Source organism: Heloderma suspectum, chromosome 2 (assembly GCF_057233095.1).
Source record: "Heloderma suspectum isolate Gila_16-S chromosome 2, 16-S_ref, whole genome shotgun sequence".
NCBI lineage: Eukaryota > Metazoa > Chordata > Lepidosauria > Squamata > Helodermatidae > Heloderma > Heloderma suspectum.
The window spans coordinates 217,329,588-217,354,311 of NC_139459.1; the positions used below are offsets into that span (position 1 = coordinate 217,329,588).

At 45.1% G+C, this 24,724-nt stretch overlaps 1 protein-coding gene across 1 annotated transcript in view; it reads right to left on the bottom strand.

Moving 5' to 3' along the window:
• Positions 1-24,724, bottom strand: part of CACNA1G (calcium voltage-gated channel subunit alpha1 G) — a 241,986-nt gene that overhangs the window by 200,539 nt on the left and 16,723 nt on the right. The window contains exons 3-4 of the mRNA XM_084837951.1: positions 8,385-8,482; positions 2,391-2,550 (exon numbers count right to left, since the gene is read on the bottom strand). Coding sequence (XP_084694077.1) covers positions 2,391-2,550; positions 8,385-8,482 — 258 coding nt within the window. The remainder of the gene's footprint in view (positions 1-2,390; positions 2,551-8,384; positions 8,483-24,724) is intronic.

Sequence of the window (24,724 nt, forward strand, 5' to 3'; positions counted from 1 at the left end):
TTGCTGCACCATTCAGCCGCCAATTCCTGCCTTCATCTGTCCTCTCCTCATGGTGCCACCTAAAGCAGGTTGCGTCATCCCCTTCATAGGAGGGCCAGCCCTGGATGTAACAAATGTACCAGTGGTGGCTGATGACTCCAGTTCCAGAAGATCTATTCTGGGTTTTAGTTACAACCAGCCAAAGCTCTGAAGGTGCTATCCAAGGTGCTGAACCTATTTGGGTGATAACGTTCAGCACATTGGATAGCACCTCCAGAGTTTTGGCTGGTTGTAACTAAAACTCAGATTGGAATCACAGTCTGCCCCCCCCCCGGAATTGGAGTCACCAGCTGCCACAGAAAAGTACATAATCCGGGATGCTGGCATTGCACTACTTTCCCTGTGGGGTTTGGGGCTGGAGAGCTTGGGTGGGGGAAGCACTAGGGCAGGGGTTGATGAGATGTGCCAAGGCAGGAAATGTATAGGAAGGCACTTGGGGCATTGGAGGAAGGGTGACTCATAAGCCCCCCTATCACTCTCAACCAGGGAGAGATTGCCTCACCTTCTGGGGATGCTTTTGATGTTGTTCCAACATCAGGAATGTAGAAGCAGTTTTAAAAGAGGGAGTGGCAGGTGGGCAGGTGGAGAAGAGAAATGTTAATCATGTGTTTCACACTCAAGTAATACACATAGCTGTTTAACCTCCCTGCCCCCCACCCTGAACATTAAGTCCAGGGTCAAAAATTACTTAGTTGCCCTTGGGATGCCCAGTTACTTACACTGTTGATAGGAAGTAGCAGAGGTTCTTTACCCTGCCTCCTCAGATCTTGAAACTTTCCTTCTCTTCACTCAGCTCCACAAGCACCCTGTATAGGTAAAGCCTCAGCCCCACCCTCAAGACAAAATCAGGAGGTGACTCAGGCTGTCCTGGGTTCCAAGCTCACCCACCTGTACCATCTCCAGAAGGCTCCCAGATAGGTAATCCAGTTGCCTTTTGCCCTACACCACTCTGAATGCACAGCTAATAACATTACATCTTTAAATGAAATATCCACACGTATTTGGCTCAAATTTACCCATTCCTGCCTCAGGATATCTACTAATATTTTAGTAGGCAAGCATTCACAAGTTGGCTAACTTTCACCTCACAAGTGGTCACACAATTGGCTAGACAGCTCTGAGGGCAGCAATGCATTTGGTAGATCAGAAGTCACTGAAAGAAAAGAAGTTGCTAAGGTTTCATACCAAAGGCAGGAATTGTACTCTACACTCTTAGTTCTGTCTTGACCTTACTGAAGAGACACTTGGGCCCCACCTCTTTGTCTGGTTGCCCAGGCCTCAGGCTAACCATGGTAGATCCTGAATCACCATTTGAGAAAGTAACAAATTCATTAAAGCTGAAACGGTAATGACTCATTTACTATTGGAGATCACCACAGGATAGAAGGAAATGTAGCATATTTGGCCAAGTGAATATCACACGATAAAATACAGCAGCTACATTTTTAACTGAAACGAGGCAATGGGAACATTTTTCTTGCCAATGCTTAAACAACTGCACTGGTTTTAAAGCCCTAACAGTGCTGAGCCTGAGTCCATGAAGGATAGCCTTCTTCAACACAACTTGGCCCATACACTGAAATCAACCTTAGAGGTTCTCCTCCAAGTTCTCCCACCATCTGAAGAGAAGCAGGTGGCCACAGGAAAAAGGGTCTTCTTAATGGTGGCACCCTGCTTGTGGAACCTTGTTGGTGCCAGGCAAAGGCCCTTTTATTAATCTTCTGAACCTTTTTGGCTCTCCATTTTACCTATGCTGCTTTGTTTGCCGCTATCTGATTTCGTTGTTTTATAAGCATTTTACTATGTTTTTAATTTTTTTATTTGTAGGCTGCCTTGGAAAAAAAAAGTTTACGTCCATCTAGCCTGGTGGCTCTCCCAGTTCTTGGCAGACATCTTTCCCATCGCCTACTAGTTGGCAGCAATGGCAACAGGGAGCAACCTGAAAAGAAAAGTGTGATGTGGCAAAGGATTTTGCATGTTTATGTTGCCTATGTCTTTTCCTGTGTGGATTATGAATCTTGTGCACAGCCTGAGGTCCTACCCAATTGCAGCATGCACCCATGGGCATGCAGGGAATACAGGCAGTCTGCGTATGAGTGCTTATGGGAATGAGTATTTTCATTCAGAAAACCCCTGCCTACCTGCATATACAAAACACCCTTGCAAACAGACTTTAAGACACGGGTGGGCAACTTGTGGCCCTCCAGATGTTTTGGCCTACAATTCCTATCAGCTCTAGCCAGTGTAGCCAATGGTGAGGGATGATGGGAGTTGTAGGACAAAACATCTGGAGGGCCACAAGTTGCCTTCCCCTGCCTTTAGGGTACATACTGAGCCTCATTCATACTTACTAGCTGAAGTTTTCTGGTAGGAAGCAGCGGTTCCTGAGCAGCCCTGCCCAAAGCTGGACTCCAACAATGCCAAATATGAAGAAGACAAAAAAACAGAGAAGGAGAACATTTCCCAACATGGGAAGGGTGTCCAAAAGCAATGTGACCAAGATGCGCATACCTAAGGGAGCAAAGGAAAGGCAGCAGTTAAAGGGGAGAAGTCCTGCTGAGTTGGTTCTCCTTGCTTCCAAGATAAGGGATTAGACTTGATGCCTACATGTCCCCTCCCAACCTTATTTTTCTATAATTCTGGTATGTTAATTCTTGGAACTAATTACTTAGTCCTAAGTCTGCCACACATTTACATAGATGCAAAATTTCCATGTTTTAGACAGGGTGTTTTCCCATCCCTCTTCCAGGAACCTGAAGGAATTCTTCAGCATCTAATCTAACTTCAAGGAAATTTCTTTCATGGTCCTCTTAATATGGTTATAGTAAAAACTACAGAATCACAAACGGCGAGACCTTGTGGTTCTGACACCAGACCACACCACCCAATGATACCACCTGACACATGCAAGGGGAGAGGTATCAGCTTAGAATATGTAGAGGGCAACCAATCTCTTGAAGAGGAAAGGTGCTTGCAATCAGTAGTGAAGTAGTACATTTTAAAGTACAGGAGCTCATCATGACCAGCCCCCATAGCCCTACCCACAAGGAGAATCATTAGTCCCAACCCTGAGAGAGAGAGAGAGAGAGAGAGAGAGAGATCCTGCTTTTCTATTATTTATACTCAAATGAACTAATGCTCTAGTTAAAACTCCATCATAACCAGTGGTGTAGCGATCAGTTTTGAAGTACAGGTGATCATCACGATAGTCCCCAGAGCAACACCCCCAAAGGAGAGTCCAACATTGTAGGAAGTGGTGTTGATCCATATCAACAAACCAATTCTAGCAGTTTTCACCTCCACCAGGGTCTTTTGTAAAGACCTGTTGCCCATTAATTGCCCATTCAAGATCAAGCCACCCCAAACTACTTTACAAGCCACCCCAAACTACACCCCAAACAACAAGGAACACTTGATTGTTGCTGGGAAAATTCATTTGCCCCCAGCTAGTGTGCAGATTGCTCAGAGCGAGCAGAAAACTGTGAGGGTGGTGGCAGGCGATGTCAGCGTCCCTGGTAATAAAAATTGCTGGTGCTGTGTTCCTGAAAGCCCTGGCTCCACTACATCGCTGATCATAACACAGAGACTTCCAAAACAAACAGACCACTCATACAATCCCATGATTAAGTTGAAAGGCCATGACTGCAATCCTATACATACTACATAGCTACCCTTGAGTAAGCTCCGTTCAGCTCAGTGGGGCTTTTTTCTGACTGCACAGGTTCAGCTTGTAAAATGCATTGAGCTTTAAGAAAAAGTTTGCAGCCAGCTGAAATATGCTTCCCTTGTGGCTATGGGGAGTGGCATGATGAGCACCTGCACCGCAAAATTAGCTACTACAGATTGTAACAAGGGTTGGGCCAAACTCACCACAGATATCAGCACCTTTTAGCTTAAAGCTCTTACAGCCAGTAACTAAATCTTAAGAGAGGTATTTCAAACTTTTCGTCACAGGATCCCTGATGAAAGAAATAACCCTAAAAGCTAAACTGATGTCCTTGCCATCCCCCCCTCCCCACAACTCACCATGTTCACAGAACCTTTCAACTATTTTCTTTCTCAACAGAGTATATATTAATATCTCTCTCAGTATGTATGTATGTATGTATGTATTTTATTTGTACCCTGCCTTTCTACCAAAAATGGCACTCATGGCAGCTTGCAATCACTGATAAAAACAATAAGCAAATACATTAAAACACAACTAAGAACAATTAAAAACACAACAGAGTAAAAACAGCATCCAGATCAACAGACACACTTACAGACCAAAGGCACCATTTGAATTAAGTGGTCTTTGCCTGCCAGCCAAAGGCCAGCAGGGAGAGAGTGCACCAAGCCCCCCTGGGCAGGGAGCTCCACAACCAGGGAGCTGCCACCGAGAAGGCCCTCTTCACATTGCCACCAACACACCTCTGAAGGTGGTGGTCTTGAAAGAAGGGCCTCTCCCGAAGACCTTAAGAACTGGGCAGGCTTGTATGGGGGAAGGTGGTCTTTCAGGTAGTCTGGTCCCAAGCTGTATAGGGCTTTATAGGTCATAACCAGCACTTTGAATTCTGCCCAGAAACAGATGGGTAGCCAGTGAAGCTGTTGTAGCAAAGGAGTCATGTGCTCCCTGTCAGCAGCCCCGGTCAATGGTCTGGCTGCAGCATTCTGGACCAGCTGAAGTTTCTGAACAGTTTTTGAAGGCAGCCCCATATAGAGTGTGTTACAGTAGTCCAAACAGGATGTAACTAAGGCATGTGTGACTGTGGCCAGATCAGATGTCTCTAGGAACGGACGCAATTGGTGCACTCGCCTCAGCTGTGCAAATGCACTCCTGCCCACCTCCCAAATCTGGCCATCTAGGTTTAAGACTGAGTCCAAAAGTACACCCAAATTGCAAATCTGGGTCTTCAGGGGGAGTGTAACCCCATCCAGCACAGGTTGAATCCCTTTTCCCTATTCTGACTTTGGCCAGGAGCACCTCTGTCTTGTCTGGATTAAGCTTCAATTTGTTTGCCCTCATGCAGTCCATTGCCAACATCAGACATTGATTTAGAACTAGAACAGCTTCCTTGGACTTGGATGGAAAGGAGAGATAGAGTTGGATGGAAAGGAGAGATAGAGTTGGGTGTTGTCAGCATACTGGTGGCACTGAACTCCAAAACTCTGGACAATCTCTCCCAGTGGTTTCATGAATATGTTAAATACCATTGGGGTTAAGACAGAACCCCAAGGGATACCACAGGCCAACAGCCATGGTGTTGAACAGGAATCCCCCAGCACCACCTTCTGAGATAGTCCCTCCAAGAAGGGCTGGAGTCATGGTATAACAGTCCCTCCCAGCCTCATCTCAGACAAACACCTCAGAAGGATACCATGGCAGATGGTATCAAAAGCCTCAGAGAGGTCCAGCAAAGCCAACAAAGACACACTCCCCATCCCCCACACTCCTCTTCCATCCTAATTCCACTCTGCTCATTTAAATCCCTTCTCCACAAATATACAGGACTTTACAAGACAGTTAATTTACACAAGGTCAGGAACATTCGGTTCTGTAACAGAAAGACAAATTGATGGCGACTTAACTTGACATTTGCAGAAAAAAAAAATTTCATCTGACATCTCTGCAATATTCAGTTCATTCTTTTCCCCTCCTCTTTTTTTTCATTCTCTCTCTCTCTCTCTCTCTCTCTCTCTCTCTCTCTCTCTCTCATATGCCTTGTCTCTTTCATCTACAACATGGCTCATATTGATCTTATTTAAAGAAAGCTTTAGTGCCATTTCTTTTACCTTTAATCCTCAGCAAGACTTTTCCATTTTCATGTCATCAGATCACCTGATTTTTCTACTTGCTTCCCTCCATGCCAAAATAATAGCCCACCTTCTACACACACGCACACCACCGCTATGACTGCCACCTCCAGCCTATTCCTACATGACCTGCATTAGGTCGCTGCATTTATTATTTATTCAGACTTGTTCCTTGCCTCACTTCCTTATGTTTCTGTACAGTCCCAGCTTTGCTGCATAGAAGCAAAGATAAATTACCCACAATTTGCAAATACATTAAGTGAATTACATTCACATTTAGAGACTGGCAGATAAATTCAGCCATCCATCACCTCTGCTTGGGAGGGGGATTACAAGTGAAATTCTGAAGCGATAAAATGATAAAAACAACAACAGTAACAACAGGGAACATCTTGCCAGATTGAAATTAATTTAAAGGGATTAGAAAAGCAAATAGAGTCAAGGAATTTCCAGCTTCTGACAGATGGATGAAGGTCTGAACACCTCATGTTGTCAAGGTAACAGTGTAATTTGACAAGATGGGCCTTCTTCTGGCTTTGGACTCAGTGCTCCAAAGCCTTGCACCCACCACACATGCAATTAAATAGAAGGGCAGGACTGAGCCCCTGAATTTATTTAGGCACTGGTGTCAGCTGGATACATTCAACTTCAGTGCATACAAGGTTTCCTTGGGATTTTGAGGTTTTATTATTGTCATAATATGATTAGCACAAACTATCTTGACTGTGCCATAAGACTGCTGTTTTTTTGTTTAGAATATCTTCAAGGATTTTTTAAAAATAAGAATCAACCTTTTCTACCAGGAAAATATATGAATAATATCCTAAGATATTAGTTGTATATATTCTATTTATGTAACTAAGGGTGCAATTCTATGGCTGGCTGGGGAATGCTGGGAGTTATAGGACTTTTTTTTCCTATCTAAACAATAACATGTATAGGATTGCACCCTTAATATATTCACGTGTGTGTAAATATATATATATATGTGTGTGTGTGTGTGTGTGTGTATGCATATGTATGTATGTGTGTGTATGTATATATGTATGTGTGTGTGTATATGTGTATATCTATATCTATATCTATATCTATATCTATATCTATATCTATATCTATATCTATATCTATATCTCTTTCTTTCTTTCTTTCTTTCTTTCTTTCTTTCTTTCTTTCTGTCTGTCTCTCTCTCTCTCTCTCTCTCTCCTGACCAGTAGTTTGCAATCAAGATGACATGGTTAACCTTTGAATCCCAAAACTAGAGAGGAGTCCAAAACAGAAACAATCAAGTTGCATATATTGTACTGAAAGCCTGGCAATGTCACATTACAGGTATAGACATTTTATGGGGGTAGGACTGTCTTGGCTACAGTAGTGTACATTAGTCAGCCTCTCATGCATGGTCAGCTGTGCCATATTTATTATAAAATGTATACCCACACTTCAAAAAGATTCTCCACCCCGCCTCATCCCACCCGGGCAGCTTATATCAACATCTGACAACAGAGCAGACACTCTGAGAAGAAAAATGTAAAGGAATTGCCCAGGTCAGGTAAAGCTCAAGGACTGAAATCTCCACCATCTAAGAAAATGTCCTGGTAGAAGCATAAATAAAAGAAGGGCTACAAACTAGGAGGAGAAGGCTGACCATTCAGAATTCATTTTTATGTGTCTAATAAACCAATCTCCCCAAACAAGAGAACTAAGAGGAAAGTGACCTACGTGGCCCATCTCATTATTTCTGGAAGGTTAAGAAACCTTGTGTCACACTGACATACCAAAATAATATGAATCACACCATTGGCTGGAGATAGATGAAAAGCTGGCATAGCATAGATGAAGCTGTGGATCGGTGTCAACCACCCAGAGAGCTTTGGCTAGGGGGTAGCATAGAAATGTAATAAAAAATATAAAAAAATATGCAAGGCAGCAACAAGTCATGGAGCTGGGGGCAGGATCTGAAATGAGTGGAATCCAGTATGATCAAAGGACATATTATGTCTGAAAGCATCATTCCCTTTAAACAAGAGATATCTGGCAATCCAAAGGAGAGGATTTGTATATTTTACCCTACAAGAGATTTCACAGAAGTGCATGCACCCATCCACACATGTACACCCCAAATACAAACACATTCTGTCTCTCTTTTCCATGATATCTCTAAACTAACTTTTCATTCTCTTACAAAGTAATTCGCATGAGACACATCTACAGAAGACAGTTCTGCAAGGGAAGCAGCACACAAGGAAAGCAAACGCATATGGAAACAAAATAGCAAGTCCTTGTCTGATTAATGATTCAGTCCTTCTTTGAGAAGAGGGCTGAGATGGATGGATCATTCATTAAAAGGAGCACACCGGTATTAGGCTCTACATAAGGGGATAGCAAACACAACAGCAGTCAGCATGGTGGGGAGATGTAGGTTAGCTTGTTAAGTGGAATTCTGGAAAAGATGCAAGGTGTCCCACTTATTCTTCTAGGTCCAGATTGTCAGAAATAATGAGGAAGTATCAAGGGGAAGAAAAAAAAAAGAGAAAAGTGATTCAACTTACTAGGAACTCTGTTAATGGCTCTCAAAGGCCGGAGTACCCTCACAGTCCGAACAGCTGAGAAACTGACATTCTGCAAGTCGAGGGAGTATTCCAGCATGCTGCAAAAGAAAAAAAGCCACAAATAAAGGAAATATATCAGAGTTCTGCAGGAAAAAAAGTTGGATGAAGCATCCCAAAATCAAAGATTTCACAAATGGTCCCTATCTGGACTTCTCCCCATGAAGGAAGCATCCTGGAGGAATGAATTATGAGTTATTTGCGTATCAGAATAAAATCCACATGGAAAAACTGCTCTATAAAGCCTCTTTTCCCTCTAATCATCTGCATTTTGGCTGGGTGGCTGTTGTTTTTTGTAGTCAAATTTTGGAGAGGAAAAAGTTCCCCAAATATTATTTTACTGTTCAGGAATAAAGGAACTTGTCTACACAACATAAAAATAATATAGTTTCAGGCTTCCAGGGTTTGTACTGTGGTTTCAAGACATGTGACCTGATCAAAGGTTATCCAAGGAATAAGATCTGTGCAAGAAGCAAGTCTCAGTTTATGGGATCATCTTGGAGCGAGTTATTTGTATAAATATAAATCAACTCACAGAATCATTTACACATATAAAATACCTATCGGAATCAATCCAAGAGAGGAGTCTTGTTGATGGCAATATGTTGCAGCAGTCTTTCACTAGTCAATTTGCACTTCAGTCCTCTCACCTCTATCCAAAATTCCACTGCTGAAACCATTTAACTCTCCCTCATCACTCAGATCACGTGTTGCCCTTCCTCAGGTCCTTGTTCTGGCTTCCTGTCCCCTTTTGCATCTAGCACAAACTTCTTGTCATCTTTAAAACTACCCCCAGCTTCCCACCACATCTTTTAGCCTTCGTGTCCCATTACAGTCTCTACCCATGACCTCCTCCTCTACAAGTAGGGATGGGTGAGAAATTTAAGTTTGAGTTGCATTTTAATGCAAGCTTAACTCAATCCACAAGTATGAATTTCTGTGCAGGAAAAAGAAAAAGCTCGCATGGAACTGGGATGGAATGAGCTTGGCGGTGGAAAAACAAGAGCCTTGATGGGGTCAAGCTTGACAGAATCTCTACCTCCAACTCAGTCATCTCAGCCAATTGAAGTTCTTCTCCTCAATTAAATGTCCCACCCAGTCTCCCTTCCTACACCCTCTGCACAGAACTCCTTTTGTGGACATGCATGTGATGCCACCTCTCTCCTTTCCTTCAAATCCCTTCTCAACCTCTTCTGTGTGGCCTATGGGTTCTCCCCTCAGTCTTCATTCCCATAACCAAGCATTAAGAACATGTAACTCCATTTCACTCCCTCTGCTGTTTTGCCCATTGTTAAGCTTAGATGGCAATATCCTTGGGGCAGGGACATGTCTATCTTGGTTATGTAAGGCTCCATGTACACTGAAGTTGCAAAATGAATGAATGAATGAATGACTTTTGAGAAACATCTGACCTATCTGCTAGCTATATAACAGCCCCCCAGTCCACCCAGACATGCTGCTCCAGACATGAAGATAAGCTCTTACCAGCTGATGGAAAGGCTGGAGACTGTAGAGAAAGAACTAATTAAAGTTTCAGAACAGTTGCCTGTCCTTTCCAATGGAGAGAAGTGGGGATATGCGGACTAAAACCAGGTAGCCTCTAAGATGGACTGTGTCAGGGTGGAAACTGAGCCCATAGAGCCCCAGAGCAGTTCTGATACTGAGGAAGAACAGCAATCCATGGGAGAGGAGCTTGCTCATCTCTCACAAGCACAGCAGCTGGCAGAGGTTCCTTCTGCCAGCATTCCTGGGATAGATAGTGACCCTGGCAGTGAGAAAGCGCTGGAGGGGGGCTTGCTGGATGCTCGGTACACACGCAGGGAGCGACGACAGATGGAGGGCGCAGAAAGGAGGCGCTCTGCTCGTTTGGCACTCAAACAATGATCGCGTCCCGAGGACCCAAGGGAAAGAGGGAGGATCTCTCCTTAGCCCATAAGTTCAGGGTCTTCCCGCAGTTCCCCTTCAAACGGCAACCAACTGCCTTACCTGGAGCTTAGGCTACTCTGCTATCTTTCCCCAGTGCTGTTCCTTGCTTAGTCGCTAGTGATTAGTATCTGAAAGAGTCATAAAGGAATAAAGCCTTGGAAAGAATCCTCGTCGTCTGTGTCCTGAGTTGGCTATTGGAAGGGACTGCAAGAGGCAGCTAGGGCGCTCCTGACAGACTGCTGCTTCTTTTCCGCTATCCATTCAGTTCAGCAGCTTTCTGGTTTTTTCCTGAATGCAACAGCAACCATTTAGGAATATAATGCACAGTAAGTTCTACTTGGAAAAGCCATGTAGTTTTAATTGTTGGTACTTTTTTTGGGTGACTCTGGCAAATTTTTCTAGTGACTCTGGTTTTGAGAAACAATCCCATTTCCTAGGACTGCCTGTCTATGTACTTGTAGCACAATAAGCAGAACACTTGCCTGGCACTTTGGAAATGATGCTGTACACATTTTTCTTCCCTCCATTTAGTGTGTGTGTGGGGTCATTTAAGAAGCAGCCCAGAGCACCTCCAGATACCCACTTCACCTCATGGTCCTAGAAACCACCACACAGCACAACTATGTCTGTCTGCACAGCATAACCTCCATTTTACCCAGTGGAATGTACCCAAGAAACTGTGTGGTTTACCGTATTTCCTCTACTCAAATGTAGTTACTGGTGCCTAGTGCATCAGCTAGCATGTTTTAAAAGATCCTTTGAAGCCAGAGCCATACTTATTAGATTTAAAGGACGTCTATATTATTACAATGAGAAATGTATGTTGTCACTGTAGTTTCCCTTAAGTCAGGCATGGGGAACCTGCCCCCATGTTGCTGGACTCTCAGTTTCCATCAGCCCCAGTCAGCATGCCAGTGGTCAAGGATGATGGGAACTGTATTCCAACAGCATCTGGAGCGTCACATGTTATCCTCCTTGGCCTGAAGACCTCAACGGCAAAGAAAACCTTATATGCTAACAAACAGCAGATCAGCACACTGAGAAACACATAAATGAGGGAGGAGGGAGAATTGATGGGTCATAGGAACACCACAGTAGGAAAGCTCTACCTCTAAAATAGCACATGAGCTCCTTTCTGCTGTCAAAGCTACAGGGGTATCAGAACTCTTTCATGATAAGGACTTCGCACTTGTACAGAGATGATGAGAGGGTTGGATGCAGCCATTGGTCCATCTAAGACCCACAGAGTGCTCTCCTCCCTCTCTGCACTGTAGACATATCAGTGCATGAGGGGGATGGGGTGCATAATCCACAAGGATAAAAGAATAAAAATGGCCTGGGAAGCCTCATACCACAATGTACGTAACCTTTGAGGGGTTTGTTTTTACACTCTTCTCCATCCTTCCAGTATAGCGCTGAAGTACCAAACCACATTTGCAGGACATTTCCAGGCAGCAGAAGCACCCTGAAATTCCACAATCCCTTCTCAGAGACTAGACTACCTATCCCAGAGACTCAACAGAAAAAAATAAAAATAAAGTGTCTGTTATAAACTCAAGAGAGACCAACCAAGCTACTAACACCAAAAGATCTGAAAACATTCAAGTTGCATACAAAGCGAAATCAGAGCAGTTCATTTTGTGCTGATTGGACATTTATGAATAACTTGTGCATATGCATAAAATAACTGCTCCCGGGAAAATGTGAAAAGGTGTGAAGTTGGAGGAGCATTAGATGCCAACATTTGTAAAGAGGAAGGTACCATGATCGTATGTGTGCAGAATGCTCCTGCAGATGTTGCTGGCAGTTGGCACAGCAGAGGGTTATGTGTCCATGCCACATCTAGTCCCATATGGGGACTGGAAACATCCTAAAAGAAGCAGGATTTGGAAGACCAATGAATACATCAGAGGCTGGAACAGCTTCCCCCACCCTGCTGCCCTCCAGATGCCTTGGACTACATCTCCCAGCATTCCTAACCCATTGGCCATGCTGGTTCGGGCTGATGGGAGTTGAATTCCACAGCGTCTAGAGGGTACTTGGTTGGGGACATTTGAATTAGAGTGATGCCAAAAGGGCTCCACCCCACAATTCGTAATTGCCACTGCCTCCAATAAATGTAGTTTTCCAGTTTTGAACAGTATCTTCTCACTTGTGTTGTCCACATTGAGAGGGCACATCTACAATACACCTAACCTGGGAACTACAGTTCTGTGAGGAGGGCTAGGGGAGCTCTCATAAAGAATTTTGAGCACCCCCGGCAAACTACAGTTCTCAGAATTCTTTTGGGGAAAGCCGTGACATTTCAAGCAGTATCAACCCTAAATATGTTTGTAGCTCAGTTGCTCTACACTGATGAATTTGGAAGTGGCAGTAGCTGATCCATACAATGATGATATATTTACTTGCTTCATGTAGATCAGCCACAAGATGGCTCTCTGAGCTGAAGAGAGTTCCAGGGAGGGAAGGAGGGTGTAGATGATAAAACAGGAAGAAACTGGACTTGAATCTGAACATGGAAAAGACTTATTTGTGTGCTGTTGTTTTCGTAGGACGTTTGGATGCAGGTACAGGTGGTGCTGGTTAGACAGAGTTGCCCCTGGAGCTATCTTGATGCTGATTGCAATCAAGGTGTAGCAGTCAGTTCAGTCCCTCATGGGCATGGTTCTACAATAGGGAATGTCACCATGCAAATTAGTAATCTCACACAGGAAGGAGGGAACCTCCTAGCACCTTCCCTAGAGCAACAGACAACCTGTCCGCACCTGCTCCATTTCCTGAGGATGTGAAGTTATCTACAAGAAACTACTACACGGGCTGCATTTTAGCCTTTTCTAAGAGAAACGTCTACCTTTCATTCCTGCATCCTCAAAGAACACCATACGATTTTCTGGGTTGGATGTCACAGATCCTTATTATCTACAAATGGGAGCAATCACTAGAAAGAGAGCATTAAGTAATCAGGGGATAGAAAGATGATGATTTCCAGGTATTTTTTAAAAAATTATCTCTGGAAAAGTAGAGAGAAATGTGTTCATGGACCCTTGAAAGTTTTGTCATAGGCAACTATCATTCAGGCTGTGCTCATTATCTTAACTGGGAGGGCAAGGAATCTGACACTTCAAGTTCTTGCAGGAGGAATCAACACAGTGTTCAGCAGTTCAGGTAAAGACAGGGAACCTGGCAAATGCGGCTTTAGAAATAGCTGTATATTTCTCCAGGTGGGGATTGGGGGCATGTTCCCACACAGAACCGCCACGCCACCTGTGGATATGGGTGCTGATCAACCCTAATCTGAAACAGAATCTAACAGCTAACATGGCAACATTCTGGTCTTAACTACTACTTACATAGGGACTTTGTAAATCTCTTCTCCTGCCCAAAAGCATTGTGCTATCATAATTAGCCACTGTGGTCTAGTGGTGAGAGTGTTGGACTGGGACTCGAGAGATCCGGGTTCTAGTCCCCACTCAGCCATGAAGCTCACTGGGTGACTTTGAGCCAGTCACTGACTCTCAGCCTAACCTACCTCACAGGGTTGTTGTGAGGAAAAAATGGGAGAGGAGGAGGACTATATAAGCCACCTTGGGTTCCTTGCAAGAGGAAGAAAGACGAGATAGAAATGTAATCATAAATAAATAAATAAATAAATAAATAAATAAAGAAAGAAAGAAAGAAAGATGTACTGATTTTGTTAAATCCATTCTGTTTGTGTTTCGTGGATTTTCAGGCATCTTTTGTTCTGTCATGGATGGAAACTGAATTTTTTTAGGGATGTATGAGAATTTCATTCCACTTGCGCAAGTGCCCATTAGCACTAATGTGCTTTAGAGCAAATGAGAGTTTGCACAAATCCCCACAATGGCTAAAAAAAGACTCAGAAAAAGCTGGTCCACGGCAGGATCTGCAGGTCAGATGCACAGAAATCCAAACTCAGTTGAATCCAGTGCAGATTTCTCCAACATGCCTAGTCATAATATAGAGATGTACGAAATTGGCCTTACCTGGCTCCGCTGGGTTCCGCTGAGGGGGGGAGGCGCTCCGTCCCTCCCCCCGGAATCCTGGCCGGCCGGCTCTGCTCCACGGGGATTCCGCGGAGCCGCCGGCCGGCTCTGCCAGCAGCTGGACATCCAGCCGCTGGCTAGCAGGGATGCAAATGGCAGCGGCCGTAGCCACCGCCGTTTGTGTCCCTCTGGCCAGCCATGATAGGCTACGTAAATCTTTACGTAGCCTATCACGTCTGACTTAAAACAACAACAACAACAATGCGCATACGCAAATGGTGGCGGCTACGGCCGCCGCCATTTGCGTTCCTTATTTTGGCCTGTCTTAGTCTATGTAAATATTTACGTAGACTAAGACGGGCCAAAATAAGGAACGCAAATGGCGGCGGCTGTAGCCGCCGCCATTTGCGTACGCGCGTGTGTGTTTTTTTTAAAGTCAGACATGATAGGCTACGTAAAGATTTACGTAGCCTATCACGTTGTTGTTGTTTTTTTAACCTAGCCATGATAGGCTACGTAAATCTTTACGTAGCCTATCACGTCTTTTTTAAAAAAAACACTGGAAAAGGCGGCTGCAGCTGGTCAGAAGACCGGCTGCCGCCACTGCCGCCACCCGGAAGATCCACCCCAGGTAAGTCTCATCCCGGGGGGGATCCGCGGGGGGGGCGGGCCGTTCCACCACGGAGTTCGGGGGGCCGAATGCACTGGCATTCGGCCTCACCGAGATCCGTGGCGGAATTCTCTGCCATCCCTATCATAACAGTGATTTTGGAAAAGCCCTTAGCTAGCAATGGCTGCTTTAAGATCCGACCCAAGCATGCGACTGCACATAGTTGCGTCAGCCTGCCTGACTTTTAGGTCACTTGATGTAGTCCAAAAACACTTGAATAATGCTAAAATAATCATGACAATCTAGAGACTGGGGCATGATGCCAAATTGCATCTTTATCACAGGTAGCTAATTGCGACAGTTCATCTATCTTGCAAAGTGCTCAGCTATTAGAATCTTATTAGCTGAACAGAAGACATTGGCAGGCCTGTAGCTAGGGATGGCAGAGAATTCCGCCGCGGACTCAAATGAGGCCGGATTCCAGAGAATCCAACCTCTGGATTCCGCGGCGGAATGGCATCACTTACCTCCAGCTCTGGAGGATTTCATGCGGAGCGGCTCTCCAGCTCCCTATACAAGGTGATACGCTAATGGCTGCTGCCATTAGCTTATCGCTGGGAAAAATACAGATGCAAATGGCATATTGTACTCCACTTGTGGCTGTAAAGCACTGATTGTGACCTAATTGCAGATGTTTATGATCCTGGACAAGGCATCTCAGGGGCCATAAGATTTAGTGGACCTCCCTCTCCACCCATGGAAGAAGAGGTCCACAGGTGGAGAAGGAGTTCTGCCCTCAGTAGCCTCCTCTGTGTGGCAGTGGGACAGTCTGCCACTGTTGCTCCTCTGCCATCAAAGGGCAGGTGGTGGAGAGTAGGGCTGTACACAGCCCCCACCCCTGCTCTGCTTCAGATGCTGCTTCAAAGTGGCCCTGCTCTGCTTCGGACCGATTTGAACCCCCTCCGCTTTGATTCGGATCCAAATCTGAAGCAAGATTCAGACACCCGAATCATTTGTTTTTGACGTTTTCCCATTGACTTGCATGGGAAAACACAAGCCCAAAACTTTTTCAGTTTTTATGATACATACATGAAATTTGGGAACTCACAGCCCCTCTGGAGGGGACTCCACCTGCCAAATTTCAGACAGTTTGGCCCAGTGGTTTTTGTGTGCTAGGCACAGGTAAAATTTGATTTTTTCCACACAAACTCTCAAAGCAAAGAGCTATAACTTCTCACTGTTTGTACAGAAGTGCTTGAAATCTGGGCCCCTCTCAGCCCCCCTGATGGCATTCCACCTGCCAAAGTTCAGACAGTTTGTCCCACTAGTTTGTGTGCAAGGCGAAGGTAAAATGTGTTGTTCTCAGAAACTCAAACCAACCTTCATAAAGGGATAATCAAGTTAGGTGTTGAAGTAGTGAGGAGGTCACTGTCCCTAAACTCTGCGGTAGGTTTCTTTGAAGTGCAAATAGTACTACTTTCCTATTCACAGTCAATAACCTCAGGGTCTCTTTGGCTGAACTGCCTGGGAAAACACTGGTTGGTAGGCAGGAAGCAACCAAGACAGCAACCCTGCCAGGTGGGCACATCGACTTGAACAAAGAGCAACGACAGTTGTCTGCTGGACTGACGGAGGCAGGAAGCAATGCAGCAACCCTGCCAGGAGGGCACAGCAGCACCTCACCCACCCCTGCCCCTGCCAAGAGCCCGAAGATGCCTCATATTGGGCTTGCTTGCTTTGCAACACACAGTGTAGTATTATATTATTTAAATAATAGCTGTTAATGTGTGTAGTCCTTTGCCCAGTGTTTTTGGAAATGTGGACTGTGTGTAGGCATGCTGGAGAATTCGTGGCGGAACGGACCACCCCACCCCGCCACCCCGCGAAGTCAGACCTGGCTGGATCCTACCTGGGAGGCTGGCTCCGCCGGCTCCGGATCCGGCTGGGTCCATCCACTGCCCTGTGCGGATGCAAAATGGCGTCCAGCATAGCAGACGCCATTTGCGTCCTTCTATTTTTGCCGTGATAGGCTACGTAAATCTTTACGCAGCCTATTACTGCAAAAAGGGAGGCACACAAATGGCGTAGCAGACGCCATTTGCGTCCTTCCCTTTTTGCCGTGATAGGCTAGGTAAATCTTTACACAGCCTATCACAGCAAAAGGGAGGCACACAAATGGTGTCCACTATGCTGGATGCCATTTGCGTCCGTAGACCAGCCGCAGCTGGAAGTCCGGCAGTGGCCAGCTCTGGCCAGCGGCTCCACAGACTCGCTGCGGAGTGGAGCCAGCTGGGGAGGATTCCAGGGGGGAGGACCGGATCGCCTCCCCCCCCCGTGGACCCCCCCCAGTGGACCCAGGTAGGTGGGGTCCATATACCCCTAACTGTGTGTACTCCTTTGACACACACTGTTTGCTTGTCCACACAGCACAAGCACACACACTCACTCATGAGCAAAAGGAAAGCAAACACTAAACTACAAGCAAATCAGGGGGGGGGGCACTAACCATAAACCTAACAGAAGAGAAAGGGTTTTTTTAATTTTAATATTTTTTTTAGGGAAAAGAGATAAAAAATGGGAAGGGACGGAATACAGGAACTGAGAAGGGAAGGTGGAAGGGGGCCAAGAGCAAGGATATTTATAAAAAAATCTAGACAGAATCAAAGGGCAAACTAATAGTTGAGAGAGAATTGAAAAGCGCGGGGCGGGGGGGGGGGATAAGCAACCACAATGAAATTTTCTGGATTTTTAAATGAACAAACAACAAGAATGACCGGTAAACCTATTACAGAAGGATGGAGTGGGGAAACACTAACATAGCTGCTACAGGACAGGAAGAAAGTAAAACAAGGATCCATGAAATCAAAAAAGGATCCTTTTGATTTGGTATGATTTTTAAAGGGGAGGCCCCCCAGATGTCAGGATTCCTTTAGCCCCCCACTCTATTTCAACACTGAAAACAAACACAGACGAGCGGCTTCAGTCTACAGCTTTTAATCCATTACTTCACAGGGTCATACAGATGCAAATTCTCAGTGACTCTCAGTCTACAGAGGAATGCCTTCAGGGGAATTCAAAAGGAAGTTATGAGAGTTGCCCGCCATTTGAAGAGGACGGCAGTCTCACTAGCCTAACTTAAGTGGGGGAGGTCCCGCTCTCTTGTGAGGCTTCTGAGCACAGCTTTTCATGCAAGGCCAATTGGGTAGACTCCCCAAACCCTGCCTCCTTCTGTTCGCTGTCTCTCACAGGGGTGTGTGAAGAGGGACCCTCATCCTCAGCCAGCTGGGCATTTGTAACCTGAGAAGCCAGCCCAGTCATGTCTGGACTAGCCTGGGAAAACACCTCACCCATGTCTGGCAGTTCTCCTTCAGAATCTGAACTGCTATCCCACTCCCTGTGCTCAGAAACACCCCTGACACAAAACCACCATCCAATCACAGAGCACATCTGCTTCCACGAACTGAACCAGAAAAATCACGGAGCCATGACGCAAAAGCAGGGATCTGAGGCAGGGATCCCCGGGGATCCTCATGATTTTTACAAGAAACATAGCCCAAAACAACATCATATCAGAGAGAGTATCTGCCTCCATGGACTGAACCAGAAAAATCATGACTGTGCCACACGTGGGCGCAGCCATGACACAAAAACTGGGATCTGAGGCAGGGATCTTTATGATTTTTACAAGGAAGATGCCCCCAAAGTGCACCCCACTTTGGAGACCACTGCTCTAGCCAAATAACATTCAGAGAGTCCTCTCCTCTCCAGTAACACCTCCTCTCTCACAATGAGCAAATGGAGGCTGATTCACAGCAAAGCTCCCTCCCTCCTCCTCCTTCTCCTCGCCTCTCCCCTTTCCCTGCCCCTCCTGGTGGCCAGATCTCTCTCAAATTGATACATCTGGTGACTCCGTGTCCTCTCCCCTTCCCTCGTCCCCCCTTCTCCTGCCTCTCCGCATGATCTTTCAGAAGTTGATTCATTTTTGAGACAGCCATCTAGGCTGCTCAGAAGGCATAAGAAGAGCTATGAATCTCCGAGGCAGACAAGGCACCTCATGGAGGAGCTGCTTTGCTTTGGGGCACCTCAGTGCTGGTCTGATCCACTTTGTATCACAATGAGGCATCTCCGAATCCACCCGCTTCACCTCGTTATTTGGGCTTCAGATCAAAGCGGTGCACAGCCGTAGTGGAGCGGGCAAAAAAGGAGGTGTTTCCGGGGTGTTCTGGGGGAGACGTTTCCCTAACATGCCCCTGGAATGGGAGAAATACTAAGCTGGCATAGTTTGTTTCTCTCCAATTGGAACCAATGGAAAGGAAACATTTGTGGGGAGAGAACAGCCAGAAAAGGCCAAAAGAGAGAAAAAATACCTTCCATCCTCCACCCCCTTCAGCCCTATGGCACAAGCCCAGCAGGGCATAGGAAGTGGTGGTTCGACCATCACGGATTCTCCCTTCCCTGCCCCATAGATTGCTCTGCTCAGATGCAACCCTATGCCCAGTTACCTGAGAGTAAAACCCACTGAGCACAGTGAGATTTACTTCCAAGTAAACATAGACTGTACTGTATGTTATTATGATGTCCCCTTCTAGAAATAGGATGTGTTCCAGATTTTCCCACTCTGTTTTAGTACAAACTATATTTAGATGCATGAAACGTGTGCTCCTGGATGTATAAGTTTTCAGACTAAATGTGTTTTACTTTCAATCCCATAAATATCTACTTTTTCTATTAAAAAAGGCTTAAATCTTTGGATACTATATTTTAAAACCAATTACATAGATCTTGTAAGACAAGGACAGTTCCATCATCATCTCCTCCTCCCCATGTCTATGTTCCACCTATTGGTCTGGCTATGAGCCAAAGTGACTGTGGGAATGTGTTGTCATTTTGGAGAATAGCTTCTGATGCTGGAAGTACAGGATGGGAGTGAAAGGTGGAAAACAGGGGAAACCAAACCCTTTCCAATTGCCATGATCCTTTAATGTATTTGTTGAAACAACCTATATTGGTCAGTATGAGAAACTGGACTCCGATGAAACATTGTGAGATGACCCAGTATTGTTATGATCACTCACATGCGCTAAATTCATTGAAAATTAAAGAGCAGATCAAGCAGCAGCAGCAACTCATCTGCCACAACTAGCAGTTTCATACTAAGAACCAGGAAGACCAAAGGGAATATACTGGTACAGAAATTACGTTTGGGCTCATAGTAATTTGGGAAAGCAAGTTACAATTGTTATTTACTCATGCACACACACAAAGCTTTTCTACTCTCCCTCTCCCTCAGCTGTTGCACATCTCATCAGACAGCTGGCTGGCTCAGACTCATTGGCTTGCACTGAAGGATGGTGTTCCAGAGATGTCAGACAGGCGATTGCACATACACCATTTGCATACAAAATGAGTGCAGCTACCATTGCACACTGGGTAACTGTGTGTGTAGGTGGCCAGAAATATTTGCACAGACAATTACCCAGCCCCAGGACACATACAGCCTGATGAAGGATGCTCCTAAAGGGTTTAATTACCTAGTTCCAGAGTTCTTTGTTTTATTATTTTACTGTGAGCTTCTCTTAGCCAAGGCACTTGCACCTCCCTCTTACTAGAACATTAAATACTGAACATACTGTAAGCTGAGGGAAGGAAGGGAGGAACAGATGGGAAAAGAAAGATAATGTGAGTTGGGGGTGAAAGGAGGGATCTGAAAAGGCTGTTAACTCTTGTTGGTAATGCCCTGCCACCAGGTGAAAATCTCTCTCCCCACTCTATCCTCTGGCTGCTTCCACCAAATGAGCCTTAAAACTCTCTGGGTCTCAGGTATGTATTTTAGGTAATGTAGGAGTTGGCGATTAGACATGGGGTGGGTAATTCCCCACCCCAAAAAGGGACCACAAAGATGCAAATAAAAAAGCTTAAAATTTTACAGAAGAAAAATGTTAATAGGAAAAAGTATTAAAATCTGAATGCATACACAAGCAACACACACACACACACACACACATACATATGAGCAATAGGATAATAAAACAACCAGGGATGAACACATCCAGCTAATCTCACTAGACAGTGTCTGTATTTTATCCAGGTCCCTTATCCAAGCAATATCTTATTGTCATTGGTCCAGCTCTCTCAATCAGTTCTCCAGTTCCAGCAGTTCTGACTCTATCTTTCCCTCTAGAACTCTGGGCTGGCTGGCTGGCTGCCTTCCTTCCTTCTTACTCTGCTCCTCTGCCTTTTAGCCTTAGCCTTTCATTTCTTAAAATTAGTTTTTTCACTCCCTAGATCCAACCAGTCAGGAGGCTAGTTTCCTGTTCGTTTCTGCAAACTCCATTTCTATTTCCTGAGTTTAAAACTTTCTCCCCCGTTCCTCTGACTTTCTGTTGATCCTTATAATCTCCTGGCTTCCTGAGCAAAACTTCCTGAGCTTTACATTCTAACTAAAATGTTGACCTCTAAACTTTTAATGGTTTGGCTGAAACTGACTAACACACACACACACACACACACACACACACACACACACAGATCTAACCCCATAATATTCTAAAACCAAACTAAATACAAAAATGGAGGACAGTTCTGTTTCTTCACGCCTCCTTTTAAATGTAATGCACCATGATTCGAGAGTAATCTGACAACAAAGATCAGGGCCCTGCACAAAATGGTACTTATTTTACTTATTTAGTACATTTATATCCTGCCTTTCTTCCATCATGGAACTGAAGGTAACGTTCATGGAGTTCCCAGGGAGTCTGTTATTCAGGGACTCCCTAGACCTGCTTAGCTTTGGACAAGGGGCTGCAACATTTGCCCACAGATCATGACCTCATAACCATTACCCTTCTTCTATACAACCACTGGAAGAACTTTTCTAAATCACTGGCATGTCAGTATAACTGGAGCCCAAGCACATCTTGAGACACCTACCTTCCAATTCTATGATTTCCAGGTAACTTCATTTAGGTATTTCACTGTGGCTATCTGGCACTTTGAAAAGGCTGTGGCTCATGATTGAGGTCTTGTAATCAAAATGGGCAAATGGACCAGATTCCCTTAAGGCACGAGCATCAACTTTTAAAGAAAGCACAACACATGGTGTTCTGGAGCAAATGTGAAGATGTAATTAGGACTCTTAATTTCATCATCCGTGTGTGTGTGTGTGTGTGTGCGTGCACATGCACACACACACATGCATGCTGAAGTCCTTCTCTGCCCTGGATTCAGAATTTTGAAATGGTTATGGTAATATGATCTGTTTTAGAGACCTTGGCAATTTATTTAGGCATTGATCACTGACTATTTTCTTACCATTGCTGGGTGCCTTTTTGATGGAAGAGAACTGTATGCCAGTTGTTTTTGAGCTTTCTACCTTCAAGAAACACTTTCCACATTGATATCTCTGCCAAAGAGAATTACTGCATACCTTCCACGGATCCAATTTGTGTGCGAGGCATGTTGTAGTATGCATGATGTCAGGGTAGAAACTGAGCGAATAGAACCCCAGAGCAGTTCTGATTCTGAGGAGGATCAGCAATCCGTGGGAGAGGAGCCAGCTCATCCCTCACAGGCACAGCAGCTGGCAGAGATTCCTCCTGCTGGCATTCCTGAGAGAGATAGCAACCCGGGCAGTGAGAGAGTGCGGGAGGGGGGCTTGCTAGATGCTTGACGCAGATGCAGGGATCGACAAGTGATGGAGGGCACGGAAAGGAGGCGTAGCGCCCGTTTGGTGCGCAAGCAACGGCCGCCTCCTGTGGACCCAAGGGAAAGAGGGAGGATCTCTCCCTAGCCCATAAGTTCAGGGTCTTCAAGTGACTGTCCTTCAAATGGGGATCAACTGCCTACTCGGAGCATAGGCTACTCTGCTGTTCCTTGCTTAGTCGCTGGTGATTAGCATCTGAAAGAGTCATTAAGTTGTAAAAGGATTAAAGCCTTGAAAAGAATCCTTTCATCTGTGTCTTGAGTTGGCTATTGGAGTCTACTGAAAGAGGCCGCTAGGGAGCTCCTGACACACACTCAGATCACACTGGCGGTAGCCTGCCATTACTTCACATGACTGGAGACTGGGCTCTTGTACACACCCAAGATTGCTCTGCATTGACACAAACACTGGTAATAGTAAGGCAAGCTGTTGTTCAGCCAGCTTGTCCAACTTTACTGATTATGGACCTCTGATAACGAACCCCAAGGAACCCCAGATTCTAGTATGAAGAAAACAATTGTGCTATGCAATCATTCAGTGCCTTATCTGGAACCTATTATGTGCATGGGTGTGGACTTCTTGTATTTCTTCACCGTACCTTTTCTCCTGCCTCATTCTCTCTCTCTCTCTGTGCGCATATGAGTGTTTCTGTCAAGGGCTCCTTGGAGGGCTCTCTCAGTCTAATCCAGTAGCCAAGTCCAGACGCAGACAAAGGGATTCTTTTCAAAGCTTTATTCTTCTTTTATAACTTACAACTCAGTTATAAGTTATAAGTTCAGTAGCAACTAGATCTGAGCTGCAGCATCCCTATGCCCTAAGTTGGAACAGTTGGTCCCTGTTTGAAAGGCAATTACTGGCAGACCCCTGAATATAAGGACTAGGGAGAATCCCTCCCGTTTTCCCTTGGATCCTCTGGGCGCAACCGTTCTTTGAGCGCCAACTGGGCGCTACGCCTCCTTTCCGCGCTCTCCATTTGGCGCCGCTCTCTGCATCTGCGCCGCGCATCCAACCAGTCTGCTATCAGTGCTGGGTCACTCCCTGGACTGCTTTCTAATCTAGGAATGTTGGTGGGAGGAATCTCTGTCAGCTGCGGGCCCTGGGATAAAGGGGCGTGCTCCTCTCCCAGGAGCGACTGCTCTTCCTCCGAATCAGAACTACTCTGGGATTCTATTGGCTCAGTGTCCACCCTGACAGTTTCAGGGGAACATAAGAGCAATAGTGGTTGAAGAAGCCACAACTGAAATTGCAAAGAGACAGCAAGTCAGAATGCACCATAATTCTACCATGGATATTTGGTAACACTAAGAAGCACTTTAGTTTTAATAATTCTGCATACTTTGGGATGTAAGTATTCACTCTAAGTGCTTCAGGATCTTACACCTTTAGATGCCACAATTATATTATTATTTGGGTGGCAAAGGTCTGCCTCCCAGCTCCTGTTAACCTTCAACTACTCTTTCAATCCCCATTCCCAGAATTCCCTTTGAAATAATGGACCATAATTATGTGATTCATCAAAACTTCTCATTTCTATGTCCAGTTCTGTTCTAGTAAGAGCCGCATTTTAAAAAGAATGAGATCTGACAATATGGCACTATTCTTTCTCATCTCTAGCAAGTCTAGCTATAATTAGAGAGTTGCATGGGAAACTACTACACCCTCTGTGAGTAGTGCTAATAGTTGCATTATACTGTCACAAATTCCTAAAGGAAATCAACCTTGACTGCTCATTGGAAGGACAGATACTGAAGCTGAAGCTCAAATATTTTGGCCACCTAATGCGAAGAGAAAACTCCCTGGAAAAGACCCTGATGCTGGGAAAGATTGAAGGCAAAAGGAGAAGGGGACGGCAGAGGATGAGATGGCTAGATAGCATCACCGATGCAATGAATATGAACTTGAGCACACTCCGGGAGAGAGCGGAGAACAGGAAGGCCTGGCATGCTATGGTCCATGGGGTCACGAAGAGTCGGACACGACTTAATGACTGAACAACAACAACTGTCACAAATAAACAATTTCTTTTCCTGGTGTTCAGTTT